Consider the following 21,832-nt stretch of genomic DNA (forward strand, 5'->3'; position numbering starts at 1 on the left):
TAAACTTAAAGACATGACAAAGTTCCCATTCTATAAAAAGCTATGTTTGAACGTAATAATAGACTTTGTGCTGATGGAATTATCTTCCCTGAGCTTGGCAAAAAATTGTATTGAAAAAGATTAATCCTACTAGCTACTCCACAACTACCGTGTTTCTCATATAATAAGGCCGGGTCTTATTTTATTTTGAGCCCCGAAAAAATGGCTAGGCTGTCTTTTGGGGGTGACTTAATTCCCCCTTGCATCTTTGGGCGGGCAGCGATGGCTTGGATGTTGACCTCGGCGTTGGTGGGGCACTTCGTATCGGGTCAACGCAGGCAGCACCATATCCGGGTGTGCAACAAAAGTACTTCCTAACGGCAAGCCCCCACCATTCCCCCATTTCGCATGTTTTAATATAGGCCTTAATATGGGGGAAGGGGCTTAATTTGATTTCATGCCTATAAAACATGCTGGGACTTCCTATTGGGGGAGGCTGTATTGTTGGAGAAACAGGGTATATAACATTTTTTTTATTTAAACAACAGCCAGCTCTAAAATGCAAAATTCTGCTTGAATTGGAATTCAATAGTTGTACAAGGAACTTTTTGGTTGATGGTCAGGGTTGTTACAACAAACAATTCAACTCTAAACTCTTCCATATGTCATTTCTCTGTAACTAGATTTGAAACATTAGATTGGCATGAATATTGATTCACCTTAAATTATCAGATTAGCAGAGACAATACCATAACAAAATATATTTTCCTTTCATTAGCCTAAATTTATTGATTTACAATCTATTTCCATCCTGTAGCCTAAGCAAGATTTATTCATCTCTATACATTGGTACAGTTCAATCTTCAACATTCCTATTAATTTCCAGTGTTAACACATGTAAAAGTGACCCTTGCAACATTTTTTTTATCTCTCAATGTCCAACCAGATTCCTTTGGGATAATTCAATTCAAGCTATGGAAACATAATATTCTTCCACCATTGTTCCACTATAATTAGCATCTGGAGGAATCCAGGCCCTGTCCTGGAGGAAAGAATGAATGAATCTTCAAAACCAAAAAGTTTTGATAGTCCCATTGTCCCTGAATTGGGTTTTGGTCTGGCCTTGAGCCCAGAATGCCACATCACAGCCACCCGCTCAGGATATCACATCAGAAAACTCAGGAAATTACACCACAAGAACTCAAGAAGTTGCAACATAGCAAACAACCCAGGAAATCAAAGCACAAGACCAAGGATACCACAGCAATAAAACTCACAAGGTCATCACACAACCCATTACCCAAGCTGTTACTACACAGGAGGCTAATGGAAAAGAAATCAAAACACAAATGACCCAGGAGATTACAACGCAGGACCCAGGATACCACAACAAAAGAACTCGCAAGCCCATCACACAACCCATTACCCAAGCTGTTAAAACATGAGAGGCTAATGGAAAAAAGATCACTACAAAACAAATGACCCAGGAGATTACAGCACAAGATCCAGGATATCTCCACAACAAAACTCACAAGGCCATCACACAGCCCATTATACCAACATCAACTCCATCAACCAATCAAGAGGCAGCAGTGCAGCCAACCAGCCCAGCACACCAGCCCCCACCACCAGTATTTATAGAGAGACGGCAGCTCCGATCACACACTGCTTGCACTGGCACGAAGCCGAAAGCACCAGCCTGAGGATGGCGAGTGGGACCCCGCCGAAACGTCACCAAGATACTCTTAATCTTACACAGGAAAAGATCCGAACACACCTAGACTTACATATACATAGCTCAAAAAAATAAAGGGAACACAAAAATAAGACATCCTAGATCTGAATGAATGAAATATTCTTATTAAATACTTTGTTCGTTACATAGTTGAATGTGCTGACAACAAAATCACACAAAAATTATCAATGGAAATCAAATTTAGCAACTCATGGAGGTCTGGATTTGGAGTTACACTCAAAATTAAAGTGGAAAAACAGACTACAGGCTGATCCAACTTTGGTATAATGTCCTTAAAACAAGTCAAAATGAGGCTCAGTAGTGTGTGTGGCCTCCACGTGCCTGTATGACCTCCCTACAATGCCTGGGCATGCTCCTGATGAGGTGGTGGATGGTCTCCTGAGGGATCTCCTCCCACACCTGGACTAAAGCATCCCCCAACTCCTGGACAGTCTGTAGTGCAATGTGGCATTGGTGGATGGAGCGAGACATGATGTCCCAGATGTACTCAATTGGATTCAGGTCTGGGCCCAACCGCACCAGCATATGGGCTCACCATCAGCCAGAAAGCATAGGAATGTAGAAGTGGTCTGTGGTCACCACCTGCAGAACCACTCCTTTATTGGGGATGTCTTGCTAACTGCCTCTGCTTTCCACCTGTTGTCTATTCCATTTGCACAACAGCATGTGAAATTGATTGTCAATCAGTGTTGCTACCTAAGTGGACAGTTTGATTTCACAGAAGTGTGATTGACTTGGAGTTACACATTGCGTTGTTTAAGTGTTCCCTTTATTTTTTTGAGCAATGTATGTATATGTATATGTATATGTATATGTATATGTATATGTATATGTATATGTATATGTGTGTATACACACACACACACACACACACACACACACACACACTTTGTTCGGGTCCACAAAAACACACTGAGACATAATGGAGATCTAGAAGATGAACAGACCTATGGAACTGCTGTCTTGCCCTACATAAGAGGTACTACAGACAAAATCAGTAAGATACTACACAGGCATCACATCAAGACTGCCTTCAAAACAGACAGAAATATAGCAGCCATCCTAAGAAACCCCAAAGATAAAATTGACTTGGAAAACCAAGGCATATATGAAGTCCCCTGTGCATCATGCCCTGTCACATACATTGGACAGACCAATAGAAGAATAAGTACCCGCCTGGATGAACACAAAAATGCAGTGAAAAAGCTGGAAAACATTTCCTCATTAGTCCAACACATGAAAGCCACAGGTCATAGCATCGACTTCAATGGCACCAAAACCCTAGCCACTATAGAAAACCCCAGCTACAGAATTATCAAAGAAGCCATAGAGATTGAAAAAAGACCTGAAAGCATGAATAGAAGAGATGATTCCACCAGACTGTCAATTATCTGGAAGCCTGCACTCACAAACAAAAAAATCTCCACACCACAAGCCAAGCAAACACCTGGGCACAAATAGACCCCCCCCCCGATACCTCCAGCTCAAACACACCCCAACCAGGCACCCAGATGAAACCTAGAGTCCTAATAAATGATAGCCGTCCATTTACTCAAAGCCAAGCTGCACTAAAAGCCTCCAATACAGGAAACACAATGTTGCCAGCCAATCAAGACAAAAACATGCTACAAAACAGACAGAAGATATTAGAAACACCAATCAAGCAGAACACAGCAAACTCCAAGACCAATAAACACAGACCAAGACTCCCAACCAATCAGGATGAAGAAAAAACCATTCTGGCACAGCAGTAGGCTAGCCCCAAATTTAAAACTGAAACGGTTGTGACAGTCTGACTCACAGACAAACACAATACAGAAGCCTGATGATGGCAGATGAGATTCTGCCGCAACGTTGCGACAACTTTAAAAGCACAACTATAATGACGTGGGAAAATACCCGAACAAAGCTGAATACCATACATACATACATACATACATACATACATACATACATACATACATACATATATTCACTTTTTCTCCACACTTATTTTTATTTGTTTTTATCTTTGTATCTATAAACATTAGTAAAAATATCATTAAAGAAAGAAAAACTTCTCAATTTCTACTTTGTCACTGTCATGTATGATTTTTATGGAACTCAATCCAGTTCTGTCTCCGTTGTGTTTTCTCCAAGCTGCAGAGTCCCAAATAAGAATAGAATGTATTTCAGGTCTTCTGCTCTTATCAATCTGTGGTAGTCATAAATGCGTAAGAATTATTTGAATTACTTCTGCCATGCATTTGTGTTCCTTTTGATAATCAGCAGTCGAGTGATTTGAAATATCTGAAATGGCCTTTGTAATTGCTATAGGCAATGAATGCTATCTGCTCCCTTTAGCAGAAAATATGGGTTGAAACTCTGCTCCCAAAAAGGAGAAACACTTAATGGTACTATCTCTCTGAACTATTTGATCCTGATTACCCTACTACTAAATAAGAGTAAATATACAATATTACTGGAAATTGCAGAATGTAGACATGGTACACAAAAGCAGATAGAATCAGAGAAACGCAACATTGAAAAAGATTCTGAAGATGATGTAGCCCAGCTCTCTCTTCTCTGCTACGGCAACCTTGACAGGTGGCTGTTCAGCCTCTGCTCACATAATTGGTAGCAAATGGTCCTCCATCTTCCCATGGTAGGCTGCTCCATTAGAAAATAGCCCTTCCATTAGGAAATGTAACTACCTTTCAAGAAAAGATTTGTCATGAATAAAGAGAACAACTTACCTCAATATAGCATTTTTCCCATCATTTCTTGTGCACCTCACCTGCCTTGTTTGATAACCAATTTCTATATCCCAAGCCCTGGAATTGTAGTGGGACCTAAATTTGTGAGAATGTTGCAAATTTTCAACCATTTCAAGCTTAAAAGTGCTTCGCTCTAATGAATCGGAACTGAAATCCAGAATAGTTCTCCCAACCATGTTAAGCTCTTTCAGATGAGGCAACTGGCATTTACTCCAAGGTCCAACTTTAAGACTGTAGGAATATTCCTCTTCCGCATGAGGACAAGACATGGAAACCTCACAGACCCTGGACTCAGTGAGATTTGGACATTTGCTTCCACCGTAGAGTGGAGGAGCAATAATAAAACGGGTTCTATGCTGTATACTTTTTCCACAATGTTTGCTACATTCAGACCAGGCAGAAAATTCGGATACGACACAATCTCGCGGGCAAGGTATTAGACAGGCTTGTTCCGTAGATGGCTGAGGAGTAAAATATCCACAAATCTCATTCGAAACCACTGTTCTATTCAACTTTTGTATGCATTGCACAGTTCTGTGTTGTAATCCATGCTGTGCAGTTACACACTCTGAAGTCCTCGGTTTGACTTCACCGTGGGCAAAAGGGACTAGAACGCATATGCTCCATTCTGAAACTTCCCACTCAAAGAGTTCAAGGTGCCAATCACATATTTTAAAGCAGCTCCTCTGGCATTCAGGTCTATCACTTTGTTCACAGTTTGAATGATGGGTTGTCCAGCCTTCTGAGTGTACACACCACACTACTCGGCTCTGAACACCACCTGAACCACAGTCACCAATACATCGTCCCCAGTGACCTAAAAAGAAAAGAAAGAATAAGAGATCTTAAGGTTGTTATTAAGGTTAACATCTGTTTTCATGATGAAACACACAGAAAAGTAGAACATATGATGAAACTATAGATCAGAGCCCAGTGGTCTAAGAACTGGTTCAATCTAGAACTAGCTTGGGTTCCTTCCTATTATGCCTGCAACTTTCCTAGTCAGAACTTTCAGAACTAGGAGGTGAATACTATAAGAGCTCAGAAGATGGAAAAGGGAACTTGTTTCTTATTTTGGAGGCTAAGAGAAGTTATATGCAAACACATTTATACTAATCATTCAGTTCCCTTTAAGGATGAATAATGTTTTTGCACATAGTAAAAAAAAAAAAAACAATAAGTAGTAGTAAGCCAAAGGAAAAAAAGAGGAAGGGGGGTTAATTAATCTAAATTATATCAAACCAGTTATAAACTTTCAAGGAAGGGAGGGAGGGAGGGAGGAAGATTTATGATGCCCTCTGCCAGCTTCCCACAAGGAAAGTCAATGGGGAAGCCAGCAGGAAGTCGGAAGTCGGTCCTGCTCCCGCTTTTTTGCCCTTGGTCATTTTGTTTCTCTGTTTATGTAAATATCTCTGAAATAATGATCCAATGGGGGGGAGGTATGGGTTGTCTAGTATAGACATATAGTTGTAAATACTACTCTTGTATCTTCTAATAGCTCTTGTCACATTCTGCAATCAAGTCAACTCTGCAATGACTCATACCATAATCCAAACCTGTTCACTATTATAATCTTTCTCTACATCAATACACATACAATAAGCTTTCTTTCTCACACTCGTACATTTTTAAAAGATCTGTTAAACAGAGAAAGATCTACATACTACCTTCCCAGCATAAAAACCGTATTACACAAAATTTGCTATCACCTCTTATATACCTTCCTTTTTCAGCTATACTAATCCCTCATCATTTTTGCATTCATTCTTATTGTCTTTCCTTTGGCATGAAGGAACAATAATTCCAGTCATCAGTTATAGGTGCGGTCTTCAAACGTACTTTAGATAAATCATACATCCTCTCCTTAACAAAGCACATCCATATTTTAACATCTCTCAAATAAGTCTACATTTTATTTTCAGTCCTACCAATTTTCCATAATTTTCACAGCAACTCTGACTTTTTTCCCCTAACTTTTTTGTTTCTTGGAGACTTACAGGAGTCATTCACTATCATTCCAATATAAATCTCTAAAATAATCCTTCAAGCATTCCCTTTCTTCAGTTTCATCCCAAGTCATTTCATCACTTTGTTTCAGCCAAAGCACATTTTTAAAAGTCTTCATCAAAATCATCAATTTGCACTGCCACTTTAATCTTAACAATTCCTTGCCCTCTTTGACTGCATGCTTTGCTATTTTTCCCCCTATACGTACATTCAGCAAGATCTCTCGTCTTCATTTTTGCAACAATCATTTTCTTATGTGCATTTTTTCTTATATGCACCCTTTCACCTCATAATTCCTTCAAGCATCCTTTTTCATATTTCCCATTAGGATACTTGCACAAACTTATATAACATAATTATTTTTACTGTCTCCCCAGCAGTTTTCTATATGCATTCTATTGGGAAATTAATCTGTCCTTTCATGTAGGAATCACATTTTCTCTTCTTGTAGTCTACATTCAGTCTAGTTTTTTTCCCCTTTTCTTTTACGTTTCCAAGAAAATATTCTTGAATTTCCAGAAAATAGTTTGAACCACATCCAGAACCATCCAGGATTAAATATAGCAAGATGGGAACCAATGATTTGTAGACCAAATGGAACATAACCATGGTACAGATGTCTTTGTTATTCTGCCATTAAGCAGAATAACTTTTTCCCAAATCACATTCATTCAGTGTATTGCATAGTATCTCTCAAACTCATCCCTGTGTTTTCATCATCATCGTTCAAAGAAGCATAACATGAAACGGTCACCAAGCTGTAAATTCATACTTGTACACACCTTTTCTTTTACTTTATTTTGTTCATAATTCAACTTACACCTTTATTTCCTTGCACATATTTGTTAACTCCACTACACAAGATCAAATGACTCTTATTCAAACCTATTACACCATTTACATTTCTTTTTGTTTCACAATATTTTTTTCATTTCATTTCATTTATTAATTAAATTCTTTTCATGGTCCTCTTAAATTCAAACAAGCTTGAATTCACATGATAACTCTCTTAAGCAATAGTCATGCCAAGCTTACAAATACTAGTATAACCAAAGCTAAAAGTGAACTAATAGGAACCAAGTAAAAACTGTATTATAGTACATCATAAAAGTGAAACATTTAAAATTGATTTTTGTTATATAGTCTTGCTTCTTCATTTTTAAAGATTAAATCTCTATGTTTGGATAATGTATTTGTTTTCACAAATCATTTCCTTCAAATTCCCAAAAAAGTATGGTCCTACTGTTGGTAATAAGCTGCTGAATTCTGGCAGCAAACTATCTTGGGAAATTCCAAAAAGCATTTTTAGAAAAAGCATTAAGTATAAGGTACCCACATTCTTTAATTGTAAATTGTCCATCTTAGCTTAAGAGACTCAAAGTTAAACATGGAAATATTACAAGCTCCATGGATTATTGGTTCTAGCTTAATCTATCATTGGGTTCAAACTGGTTTGACTGCGACATCCTCACATTTCTTCCGAGTTCCCTTTAGACAAAACACAGTGATGAGTCTACCGATTGAGCAGAGAATATGTGCATATGTTGTATGTAAATCTACAGTACTGTATAGATTAGCTTTGATGGCTCACTTCAAAGAATATTAGAGCGTGTCCTTGAGAAATGTGATCTTAGTGGACAACCAGCTAAATATGAGCCAGCAGTGTGCAACAGCAGCCAAAAAAGCTAATGCAATCCTAAGTTGCATTAACAGAGGGATACAATCGAGATCAAGGGAGGTACTAATACCACTCTATAAAGTCTTAGTAAGACCACACCTACTGCATCCAGTTTTGGTCACCACACTATAAAAAAGATGTTGAGATTCTAGAAGTACAGAGAAGAGCAACCAGGATGATTAGGGGACTGGAGACTGAAACATATGAAGAATGATTACAGGAACTGGGCATGGCTAGTCTGGTGAAGAGAAGGACCAGGGGAGACATGATAGCAGTCTTCCAATATTTGAGGGGCTGCCACAGAGAGGAAGGGGGTCAAGCTATTTTCTAAAGCACCCGAAGACCAGACAAGGAATAATAGATGGAAACTGAACAAGGAGAGATTTAACCTGGAAATAAGAAAAAACTTTCTGACAGTGAGAACCACCAACCAATGGAACAGCTTACCCTCGGAAGTTGTGGGAGTGCCATCACTTGAGACTTTCAAGAAGAGATTGGATTGCCATCTGTCAGAAATGATGTAGGGTCTCCTGCTTGGGCAGGGGGTTGGACTAGATGACCTACAAGGTCGCTTCCAACTCTGATTATCTGTTATCTATTAATGTGTCAGATATTTCTACTTCCCTCACAAAATTAAGATTTTTAAACCACTTAGATTCCTGGTGTAGTTTTCCTAGACATTACAAGTAGTTAACTTATATCAGCTGTTAATGAAACATTAAACCAAAGATGACACATTCGGGCACCCTGCAGAAAACAGATCTAAGAGCCAAATGCTGCAATCTTATATCCACTTAACAGGAAATTAATTTCACTGAATTATTTTATTTCAAAATAGTTGCAGTTACAACCTAGGGAGATGCTGTTGACAAGCCCCATAAGTCAAAGAGTGTGAGTGTCCAAACATCTAACAGGTTTCAATTTTAAAAAATGACATTATTCCAAAGGAAACACACTCTTCCACAATTTAGATGAGTAATCTCTGTTGATGTTTCACTTTGGAGATATTCCAGCTCGATGTGAATTAAAAAAAAATAACTACAATCAGTTAAATTATAAAATTTAAATTAACTGCCTGCAATCAGACAAAATATAAAAGATATATCTAGCTATACCCACAACTGGGAAGAGTTTATTTTAATATTTTCAAGATATAAAAGTAGAATTGTTGCATTATCTTTTCCACTGTCTAATTTCATACTTAATTTCCAGCATCTGCAATTATAAGAAGGCAAGAGGCAAATATATACAAAACTCATATGAAAGCTTAAAAGAGCCTGGAGGAACATGAACGTTTCATATCAATTTACATACAAATGTTTTTTTTTAAAATGTAGAATGAATTGGAAATAAATTTGTACAGCAATAATCACTATGTTCAACAAAATTTTAAATGGATTAAGAAAATCATTTTCAAAGAAAAACAACCAAGTAAAATAAATACTGAACTATCTGAATAACTCTCAAAAGAAAATTTAAAAAGTGCTAAACATGTCTTCTATTTACAAGGAGTGAATCCCAAAGGTGCTTTTTCAGGAGGCAACTGGACTTTGTTTTTCTTTGAAGATGTTTCATTTCTCATCCAAGAAGCTTCCTCGGCTCTATCTGGAAGGTGGAGAAATGGAAGGATTTATATTCCATGCAGACAGCTGGTCATTTGCATTCTTTTAAAGAGTTGTTGAGGCCACTTGGAGGTTTATCTGTGTCCTCAGGATCACCTAAGTAATGCAAATGGGTGTGGAGCCTTTTTGGCTGAAGGATGTTTTCGGCCCTGTGTCCCTTCGCTGTGGTTGAGGGTGTTGGGAGATGAGTCTGTGACCTGGATGATTGAGAAGCTCCACAGACTTTTAGCTATGCACTTTGGGATGAACACCCTTCGAATGGTGTGGGATTATGAACAGATTTCCAAAAAAATTGCAGACAACAGGAACCATTTGCATTTCAGTTTGAGATGCAGACAACACAGACTCAACCCCAACAGTCTGCATCTGTCTTCAACAGTGAAGGGACACAGGGCAGAAAACACCCTGCAACCAAGAAAGCTCCACTCCCATTTGCACTACCAGGTGAACCTGATGACACATATAAACCTCCCAGTGGCCTCAACAACTCTCTAAAAGAATGCAAATGACCAGCTGTCTGCAAGGAATATAAATCCTTCCATTCCCCACCATCCAGTCAGAGCTGAAGAAGCTTCTTGGAGGAGAAGTGAAACTTCTTCAAAGAAAAAACAAGAAAATCCAGATGCCTCCTGAAAAAGGGACAACTATGATTTGGATGACTGAGAATCTCCATAGAATAAGGAGAGAAGCAACCTAGAACTAAGGAGGAATTTCCTGACCATAACAACAATTAACCAGTGGAATGGCTTGCCTTCAGAAGTTGTGGGTGATCCATCATTGGAGTATTTTAAGAAGCGACTGGATAGCCACTTATCTGAAATGTTATAGAGCATTCAGTTTGGGCAGGAGGTTGGATTAGAAGACCTGAGATGGGTAGACTTCAACTTAGCATGGATGACTGGAGAATTCTGGAAGTTACAAGTTACATAATGGCACATATAAGTAAAATCCTATGTGATTATTATCCAATTGTTAATGGCCTGGTCTCTCTCTCTCTCCCCCTCCCTCCCTCTCCCCCCCACACACAATGTATATTTGTATGGGCATGCATATAACCATATAATACTCCATATTTAATAAGTTGCACAATTCTTTTATTCAAGTACCTATGTTATTTTTAAAAATGTATCCCATTTGAATGTGTTTAACATGAAAAGTAAAAGCCAATACTATAAAATCCATACACTAAAGAAAAGTAAAGAACAAACACAGTGTTTTTTCTTTACTATGTTTTCTAAGCTCTGTGTGTGTGTGTGTTGTGTGTGTGTGTGTGTGTGAGAGAGAGAGAGAGAGAGAGAGAAAGAGAGAGAGAGAGAGAGAGAGAGATATTTTTTCAATTTTTGGAAGGTATAAATTGTAAAACTGGCACTAAAGCCAGTCAAAAACTAAATAGCAATTTGTGCTAAAAACAACTTGGATTCATTTCATTTTACAGAGTTATTCTTAACATCCCTGTTGTTTTCAGTATCCAGCAATAGTTATAAAAATATTTGCCAATGTAATATTACTATGAAAATCCATTGCAGCCGATCTGTTATTATATAGTTATTTAATTCTAGACGTTATAGTCCAATTGCATCTAGGCTAGTAAAAGATAGTTGTTTGGATCCTCTCTCTCTCCTTCCCCCTCCCTCCCTCTCTCTCTCCCTCTTCCTCCCTCCCTCCCTCTCTCTCCCTCTCCCCCTCCCTCTCTCTCTCTCCCTCCCTCCCCTCCATCTCTCCCTCTCCCCCTCCCTCCTTCCCTTTCTCCCTCCTTCCCCTTCTCTTTCCCTCTCCCCTCCCTCCCTCTCTCTCTCTCCCTCCCTCTCTCTCTCTCTCGCTCCCCCTCCCCTCCCTCTCTCTCTCTCCCTCCCCCTCCATCTCTCCCTTTCCCCCTCCCTCCTTCCCTTTCTCTCTCTCTCCCTCTCCCTCCCTCCCTCTCCCTCTCCCTCTCCTCCTCCCTCCCTCCCTCTCCCCTCCCTCCCTCTGTGTATCGGTTGGTGTGTTAAAACCTGAACTGTACTCTACTCAGATCAAAGATTCACCTGTTTTTTTTACATTCTAATCAAATTTTATTTTACTGCTAAATATTCTCTTCCCTCCTTCACTGAACATTGGACAAATGCAAAGCTAAGTAATGTACGTTATTCATTTGAATTACATCCTGCATTTCTATCAACCAATAGCTCTCAAGTTGTTTTCAACAAAACTAAAGGATCCCCATTTCAAGGTACAATTTTAAAAGCACAACAATAAAAACTATACCCAACTCCAGAGACAAATTTGACTTACATACCAAAGACCAGCCTGCCTGAGATGCTATTCACATAAGTACCCTTGGCAGAGAATTCCCAAAATTGGAACCAACCCTACTGTTTTCACGCAAAGTTGCACGCTGAAATATATTGTCTTTCACCATGAACATTTTGAAATGTATTTTTAGTATTTTTTAGTATTTATTTGATTTGTCAATCACTTACAAGATACAGGTATAAGAATAAACATAGTTTTGAATACATGAGATAGATACTTATAAGAAAAAGAGAAAGAAACAATAGGACAGGGACGGTAGGCATGTTGGTGTGCTTATGCACGCCCCCTACAGGCCTCTTAGGCAGGGGTTGAGGTCAATAGTAGACAGTCTAAGATTAAAGTTTTTAGGATTTGGGGAAAAAAACCACAGAGTCAGGTAGAGTTTTCCAGACATTGACCACTCTGTTGCTGAAGTCGTATTTCCTGCAGTCAAGTTTGGTGTTGTTAACCTTGAGTTTGTATCTATTGTGTGCTCTTGTATTGTTATGATTGAAGCTGAAATATTCATTTGCAGGTAGGACACTGCAATGTATGATTTTATATACTATATTTAGATCGGACCGAAGGTGGCATAGTTCTAGGTTTTCTAGGTCTAGAGTTTCAAGTCTGGTGGCATAAGGTATTCTGCAACGAGTAGAGGAGCGGAGAACTCTTCTTGTGAAATATTTCTGGACTTTCTCAACTGTACTAATATCAGATACATGGTATGGGATCCAGACTGATGAGCTGTATTCAAGTATAGGTCCAGCATATTTTGGAGTTATTATGCCGAAAACTCTGATGGCAAATTTGGAAAATGCAAAAAGTTGCCCTACACAATATCTAAAAATGAAGCAAAGCTTAGCTTCTTGATAACAGCTTATAGAACAAAGTAGTAATCGAGTTGAGCTTCAGCAAAATTGATGGTATATTTGCAATACTGCCTAATGCCTCTTCTTTGTTGGGCTATCAGTTTGTGTCCCAGTTAGTGCCAACAGGATTGACAAATTACATTCATGAGATACAGTATGACATTAGCTCCCAAAGCTCTCTAGTTATGCAAAGTAGTGGCAAACCCTGCCTTTTTTTTCTTTTTTAAAAGGGATACAGTTAGTGTATCTGTCTTCTCTGGACCTCAAGCACCTTCCAAAGATCCAGAAGCATTATCAAACTGTGGGCTTGCTTTGTTATGAAAAATGCAACCCATCAAAGAAACAGTATTACTACTTTTACCTATATATTACTAAAAGTCTTGTATTGTTTGATAGTTTTTAACCTTCGGTTGAATGAAATGCTGCATCATGGGCAAAAAAAAAGGGGGCTAATTTACAAAATGCCAAGACACATTTCTTCCAAGGGAATTAAATTTAAGGATTATTTTTCTGGGGAGGGAGGAAGGATCAATAATAATTACAGAAGCTGTATTTTAATTATCAGGAAGGTGCTAGGTTGTCTAAACCCTTTTACTGAAATAGAAGAATAGATCCCGGAATACCTCCACAAAGAATTTTTAAGAAAAATAGCCAGCTTTCAGTATTATTTTCCTAGTGGGAGAAATCCTTAACAGAAACAAGATTTTGAATGTCATCTTTACAATTTCAGCTAGAATTATAAAGAATAAGCCAACTCCTCAGAGGTGGTATTCAGCAGGTTCTGACCAATTCTGGAGAACCAGTAGCAGAAATTTTGAGTAGTTCGGAGAGCCGGCAAATAACCACCTCTGACTGGAGATTTTACAATATCCTTATCCTCCCACGCCCACCAAGCCATGCCCACAGAACCGGTAGTAAAAAAAAAAAGTGAATCCCACCACTGCACCTCTTGCTTCAGAGTGTTTTCTTAATGGATTTTTTTCTGAGCATCCATTAAATATCATCAGTAAGCTTGAATTTTTTTTTCAATTCGGCATCATTTTATCATGAAAACATTAAGAAATATTATCCCACTGATGAATAACACTATTCTCTAAGTTGGAAAAAAACAAACATACAGAACACTCAGTAGTGTGTGTGTGTGTGTGTGTGTGTGTGTGTGTGTGTGTGTATGTATCTATGTAATACGAGTAATGACTCTGGCTGTAGCTGAAAAATAAAAAGTTGTTCCTTTCTATAAGGGCAAAGCTACACATGGCTCCTTCTGAAATAGTCAGAAAGTCTAAACTCTTGGAAGTGAAATTAATTTTAGCAGGTTAAAGGGGGAAAATGACACCAAGCAAAGACCTCTAGAATTTAACCTGCTGAAGAATGAAGCATCCTAATGATAAACTGTGTCTTTGCAACATTAAACCAATTGTGTCTAAACTCTCATCTCTGCTTTTTTACTTCCAGGAAAGCACAAAACTTACTGACACAAGAATTCTCTTTGATATCCAAAGCACTAACCCAAATCTAAGGCACTAATACATAAAAGAGCTTGGTCGTATTTTCCAGGCCTATCCCTCCAAAATCTGGGTGGAAAAGTCACAACAATGCTGGTCAGTGTTTCTCAAACTGGCAGGTTTTAGTAGGGTGGATTTAACTCCCAGAATTCCACAGCCAGCATGCCAGTGGATGGCAAACAGGACAGAAAAACCTTCTTCTTTCTTTTGCCATCTTAAGAAGAAACATCTTCTTTAGAGGGCATAGCATTTCACTCTAATATAGCATTGTTCTGACCATTTTGCAAAAAAAAAAAAAAAAAATCATTGAAAAGTTTGAAATATGTAATCAGCTTCTAGTTGCTGTTAATCTTTGCTTTCTTAGCTTCAACTTCAACAGTAGGCCTCCTGCACATCCAATACTCATATCATACTACTAGAAAGTATAGTATTCACAAGGGAAGTACATTCATAAAGGATTTCTGATGACTTCAGGGGGAGAGGGAGGAGGAGGGGGGAGAAAGAGAATTTCAACCTTTATTGTCAGAGTACAACATGTGTACAATGAGATTGGCTGAGCTCCCCTTCATTGTCTCCCCTTCACTGAACTCCCCACAACACAACTCACAGTGAAGACAAAAAATCCCTAACTCAGTGTATCCTACTAACAAACACACAATCTTATTGCACCATGTGAACTTATTCTACAACGTGCCAGTCCCGCAAGTCTATCATACTATGTTGACATAAAGTTATTTTCCATTCAGGAGTCTGACAGCCCATGGGTAGAAACTATTCTTCAGCCTGTTGGTATGGCTGGCTATGCTTCTATATCTCCTACCCGATGGTAGGAAAGTGAAGAAGTGCTGACCAAGGTGTGAGTCGTCCCTGAGGATTTTTCTCTTCCTCTTATTCAGAGAGCTAAGCCTGTGAAATTAATGAAGCATTATTTTTAAACAAGGAGAATGGGTGCACCTTATTTGCTGGCAGTTAAAGTATCAACTATGAAGGACTACTGCAGCCATACCCTTAATGAATGGGGAAAGAGTGCTAAAGCAAGAATCAACAAGATTCTTTTTGATAATTTCATTATCAGATGAAATTCTTGGAAATTTTATTTATTTATTTCATTTATATCACCCACGTGACTCTGGGCAGCTTTTATTATTAAAAACAAGAAGAATTAAAACAAAAACAAAACCAATAAAAGCAGGTTTCCTGTTGGGTAAAAAAGGTGAGAACAAATCTCGTGCTAGGACCAAATAAAGTCACCCAAGAACCACTCAAAACATTTAGGTCCTACTTAAAATCTTACATGCTTTCTTAATATCTAGCTTTCTCTTTTGCAACGGAATAGAAAAAAAATTCTTGAACTTGAAGAAAAGTTCATTGCAGAGGTGGTATTCAGCAAGTTCTGACCAGTTCTGGAGAACCGGTAGCAGAAATTTTGAGTAGTTCGGAGAACCAGCAAATACCACCTCTGACTGGAGATTTTACATCCTTCCCCTGCCACGCCCACCAAGCCACACTCACAGAACCGGTAGTAAAAAAAAATTGAATCCCATCACTGGTTCATTGTATCATTTGATAATAAGTTGGGGCAACTTGGGACATTTAAATATGGTAGGATCACAATTCCAGATGAAGGTCAGGTTAGCTAGGAATACTGGATTATTGTAGGTCCAACCCATCTAGGAAGACTCTATCAGGAAACTCTATTGTTTCTAATAAGAAGGAAAAACTTCCAGTGACTGCAGTTTCTTTACACATGGGCAGGAGAGACCATCCTTTCAAAAAAAAAATGTTCCACTTCATCGGACATCATGAACAGCATAAAAGAATCTTCAAATGATTGGTCTAATCTGTGCTGATCTACCCATTTTGTTTCACCCATACTCTCTTGGTAAGACACTATCTAAAATAAAATACTAGCAGTTTAAATACTGATCATGTGACATTCATATCTTCTGTCAGCCAATCACAATAATAAACTATTATAGCTAAAGATTTTTTCAGTGAAAGGGGAGTCTGTTAATATAGCACCTAGTAAAGGTACAGCGCAGAGACCAATCATAGATTAATTCACAGCAATATAAGGAAAGTAACTCATCCTCACAGCCTGTAGCCAGATTTAATGGAGAAAGGCAATAAATGCCATTATTTGTTCCAAAAAACAAGTATTTAACTTTTAAAGTATTTAAAGATTTAAAATGGAAAGGTCTAACTTTAACAATATAATAAATAAGACAAAACTACAATAGGGAAGCAAATTTCAGGATTCCTAACTAAATAGTAATCCAAAGGCAGCTACGGAATAGCCAATTCAAGAATTCAAGGTCTGTGTTTTAATGTGTTGGCTTTTAATTTGAGGTGTCAAGGATGGAATATCAGTCCATAATCTTTCCTAATACTGCCACCGGTATGTAAGAATATTTATAACTTGTTATGTGATGGAAACCAAACTGCTTTTTTTGCCTGTAGAATAAATACAAACATAATGAGCACAAAGTCCATGTGTGTCTTCAAGTCAGTGTTTGACTTCTGGCAACTGCCTGGAGAAGTCTCTGCAGTTTTCTTGGCATTTTTTTTTTTGGGGGGGAATGGACGGCCACTGTCTTCTTCCTCGGATTGAGAGAGAGAGAGAGAGTGACTGGCTGAATCAAGTTCAGTTCAAAGGCATTTTTAACCTTAGCTGAAAGAATCATCAAAAGATGCTTCGTTTCAGCCGAAGTTTTGTTAACGTGGTCTCAGAAGTGATGTCGCCAAGCAGGGCCCCACTGCTGTAGCTAGAAATGGAGCACCCGACCCATTTAACTTGAGGAGTATGTTCTTCACAGGCAACCACAAATCAAGATAACCTTTGTGTCATGTAGGCTATGGCTTGTTTCTTGGTGCAAAGGCAGTGTCTCAGTGAAGCAGAAATGGATTAAATCCTCACAGGCATAATATACACACACAGAGAGAGTGATAAGACAAAAAGAATTAATGTGATATTTGTCATGCTGATTCCTATTAGAGCGCCACATTTTTGTATGGACAATAGGGAAAGAGCAATGAAAAACCAAAAGAATATTGCATCTTGTTGATAGTGATGTCATTAGCAAAGGAGCTGGGGAAAATAACCTCTTTTTCTATCCTTCAATCACATCCGAAGGGTCATTCATAGTAAGTAAAACCACATTATGTAGCTCTTGTGTAAGTCCAAATGATAAGCTTTTAAAATGCATGGATTAATTCTTGGAGTAGATGGCAGCTAGCAGATATAATAGCAGCAAATCATGATTTCATTACCGCCAGTTTGGAGAATTACTTTAGTCAGCTGCTATTATTATTCTTAAAGATCACCCCCAGTTCACTGGTTATTTGTGTGTGGTGTCTAGGATAAGCACTGTTGGCACAACTCCAGGCTGACTCCATTTCTTCATGTACTAGCCTGAAAGTCTGGTACTTAGTAAAGTTGTACTTTTATCATCATGGACAGATGCTGCTGACTCAAAATAAAAAGTCAGTTGTTTTTTTCAATTTCTTGGGTAGTTTTCTTTAATCAGCAGTTAATGGATAATCAATTCTGAGAATGCTCAATAGAAAACTGTATTAAAAACTTACTTATAAAATCCAATTAGCTTGTCTGGCAATACAAAATAAGCAGCCATAAAATCAAGCCCTTCATTAACTTATATTAGTGGAAAATATATTACTTAAAGTTGTTTTGCAAGACGTTATCCAAAAAAAAGGGCATTGGTACTTACCTGATACGCCCGTTCTCTGTGAGCTGTGAAGAGCATCCAGAAGTGGGAGGTGCTTCAGTCTCTTCTGGAAAGGCTGGGCTTAAAACTCCAGGACGCTCCTCCTCCTCCACGGGACACCTCCTCAGAGTCCCCCAGTTTTGCGAAGACTGAGTGCAAAAGTCCGGGACTCATCACCTAATCTAGATCCCTGACCAGAATGGAACCCCACTAGACGTTAAGAAATGGGTGGGGCTGGATGCTCTTCAAAGCTCACAGAGAATGGGCGTATCAGGTAAGTACCAACGCCCTTTCTCCCATGAGCTGTTCAGAGCATCCAGAAGTGGGACATACCAAAGCTTGGCCTGTCCTTAGGGAGGGACTCCGTCTGGATCGAAATCCACTCCTAAACTCTGTGGAACCTCTGCAGGACTCTTCTGCCAAATGAAGTGTCCGCTGAGGCATAGACATCAATTTTATAATTTCTGACAAAGGGAGATGGTGAAGCCCAAGTTGCCACTCTGCAAATTTCGTCTATGGAAGCCCGGGTGGCCCATGCTGCTGATGTTGCCGCACTCCTTGTTAAGTGGGCTGTAATGCCCTTAGGAACTGAGATGGACTGGCATTCGTAACTTTTAGCTATGGTGGCTCTCAACCATCTACCGATGGTCGTCGACGACACCTTTTGCCCTAAAGTGGATGGGTTGAAGGATAGGAATAGAGCCTCAGATTTTCAAAATGCCGCCGTGCGGTCTAGATAGATGCTTAACGCCCTTCAAACGTCAAGTTGATGCCATTGATGCTCCAGTCTATGAGATGGTTTCGGACAAAAATTTGGAGGCACCATCTCCTGCGCTCTGTGGAAGGCTGAAGTTACTTTAGGAGTGAACGATGGATCCAATCGGAGAATCACTCTGTCCGCATGAAACACGCACAGGTCCTTTCTCATTGACAATGCCGCCAATTCGGAAATCCTCCTTGCTGATGTGATTGCAATTAGGAAGGCCACCTTATATGTCAGGAATTTAAGACTATCGGTTCTTAAAGGCTCGAATGGGCCAGTTGTAAGTGCGGTTAACACGTTGTTGAGGTCCCAGGTGGGATAGCGGTGAATTACAGGAGGTCGTAAGTTTGCAGCACCCTTAAGAAAGCTGCAGACATGTGGATGGTGCGCTATGGACCGGAGGTCACCCCAGGCTATCACTGAGGCTAAAGCCGCCACCTGTCTGTGTAAAGTATTTGGAGATAGGCCCTTGGTATTTGGAGATAGGCCCTCCTGTAAAAAGGCCAATAATTGTCGTATTGATGGGGCAGTTGGGTCGATCTTAGACCCCTGGCACCAGCGACAGAAGGCGGACCACGTGGCCTCGTATATACGATTTGTAGAGGACCGTCTGGATGCTTGAATGGTGGCAATAGCATCCTCTGAAATCTGTTGGGCCCTTAAACGGCTCCACTCAACCTCCATACAGTTAGACTGAGCCATTGTGGGTTCGGGTGAAGTATCGGCCCTTGGGAGAGGAAAACCTTCGACGGTGGAATTTTCCAAGGTTGTTCTCTTGACAGGTCCTGTAAGTCTGCGAACCACGTTTGCCTGGACCTGTAAGGAGTGACCAATATCAATTCCGCTCGTTCCTCCAATAACTTCTGGATCAACCTGGGTATTACCGGGAGTGGAGGAAACACATATAGAAGTCCGGGAGGCCACTGACAATGCAGGGCATTGACGGCCTCCGCCCCCTGAGTCAGGTACCTTGAAATATAGCGCAGTAATTGGGCGTTGAGGGGAGAGGCAAATAGATCGATCACCGGTTGCCCAAACCTCCGCACTGCTTCCTGGAAGACAGACGGGTATAGGCGCCACTCTACCTGATCTATCGTGGCCCTGCTGAGCCAGTCCGCTTGTGTGTTTAAGGCCCCTGCTATGTTTTCTGCCCTGAGCAAAAACAGATTGGCCTCGGCCCACTTGAACAAATTGGCCGTCTCCAGCATCAGAAGTTTGGAATGGGTACCCCCTGTCTGTTTACGTGGGCCTTGGTTGTGATATTGTCTGTCACGACCAGAACGTGGCATGATTGGAAAAGGGGTAGAAGCTGCATAAGGCCAGGTGAACTGCTTGCAGCTTCAACAGGTTGATGCTTTGTGATTGTTCGGAAATAGTCCAAATTCCCTGTGCAGTGTGGGATTGGAAGTGAGCTCCCCATCCTACCAGGCTGGCATTGGTTGTGATCGTTGCCCTGTAAGGTTCCTTGAAAGGACACCCCTTGTTTATCGTGTTTTCTGACCACCAGCGGAGCGATCAGAGAACATTGTGCGGTACCTTTATCCGGACGTTGGAAGTGGCTCTTCCAGATCGCTGGAAAGGTAGCAGGAACCATTGCAGCTCTCTAGAATGGAATCGAGCCCAAGGCACAATGGAAATACAAGAAATCAGTTTCCCTAACAGTTGAGACAGCACTGCCAGGGAAACCCTCTTTAAGGCTCTGATCTTTCTGGCCAAAGACTGGATACTGTTTAAACTGTCCTGAGAGACAAAGACCTTGCCCTCCACGGTATCTATCACCACCCCTAAATGAACTAACCTAGTTGAGGGGATCAAATGGCTTTTATCCCAATTTATGGAAAAGCTATGACCCTGAAGGGTCTCCAGAGTAATCTTGGTATCCAAATTTGCTTGATGTCTGGAAGATGACAAAATTAAAATATCATCCAGATAACATTGTAAGCGAATAGATTTGATCTTGAGTGAGGCAGCCAAGGCCACGAGGACCTTGGTAAAAGTCCTAGGGGCCGAAGCCAGACCAAATGGTAGGGCAATATATTCATAGTGCCGATCACAATAGCAAAATCTAAGATATTTGTAGTGAGCAGGTCTAATTGGTATATGTAGATAAGCCTCTGTCAGATCTATAGAGGTCAGGACATCGTTCTCTCTGATGCTGAGCAGAATGGACTGGAGAGTAGTCATCTTGAATTTTCGATAAACCAATGATCTGTTCAGACGTTTGAGGTCCAGAATTGCCCTCCAGCCCCCTGAACTCTTTGGGACCACAAACAATAGAGAGTAACAGCCTTGACCCCGTTGTTCAGATGGGAGCTCTCTAATGGCCCGAATATGCAGAAGATGATTGACAGCCTCCTGCATCAACACTCTCTTAATGGGGTCCATGGACCTAGGGCTCCTAATGAAAAAGTTCAGAGGGGAGGATTGAAATTCTAGCGCCAAACCAAACCTAACAGAGTCCCTGACCCACGCATCAGAGGTGGAGCTGTCCCATTGATCAGCAAACAATTTTAGCCAACCTCCAATGGGAGCTGCTGTCAAGGACTCACTTGGGGCGACGAAATAATCGACCTCCGGTACCTCTGGGGTTTCTTCTGTTTTGGCCTCCCCACTGACCTCTGTCGGAAGTTTCCAACCTTTCCTGTCTAAAACTGGGTCTGTAGCCTGATGTTCTTTACGATCTGGGAACGTATGGGCCTTGATAGTAGGGCCAAAAGGAACCCTTTCGAAACGACTGGGGCGTTCTGTTTTCAGACCTCCAAAAAAGAGAGGGAAGCACTTTTTTCTTGTTTCTATTCTCAATAAGCAGGGGCTCCAAGACACTGCCAAATAATTTATCCCCGATATTGGGGCTGATGCCAGCTTGCATATATGCTTGGTATCCGCCTGCCAATGTCT

At 40.1% G+C, this 21,832-nt stretch overlaps 1 protein-coding gene across 1 annotated transcript in view; it reads right to left on the reverse strand.

The window, feature by feature from the left end:
• The window catches only part of THSD7B (thrombospondin type 1 domain containing 7B), a 545,795-nt gene that overhangs the window by 325,213 nt on the left and 198,750 nt on the right, over window positions 1-21,832 (reverse strand). The window contains exon 3 of the mRNA XM_087950095.1: window positions 4,471-5,308. Within this exon, the coding sequence (XP_087806221.1) occupies window positions 4,471-5,308 (838 nt within the window). The remainder of the gene's footprint in view (window positions 1-4,470; window positions 5,309-21,832) is intronic.

Source organism: Notechis scutatus, chromosome 1, assembly GCF_049901735.1.
Source record: "Notechis scutatus isolate UNSWTSFEM ecotype Mainland chromosome 1, rNotScu1.2, whole genome shotgun sequence".
Taxonomy (NCBI): Eukaryota; Metazoa; Chordata; class Lepidosauria; order Squamata; family Elapidae; genus Notechis; species Notechis scutatus.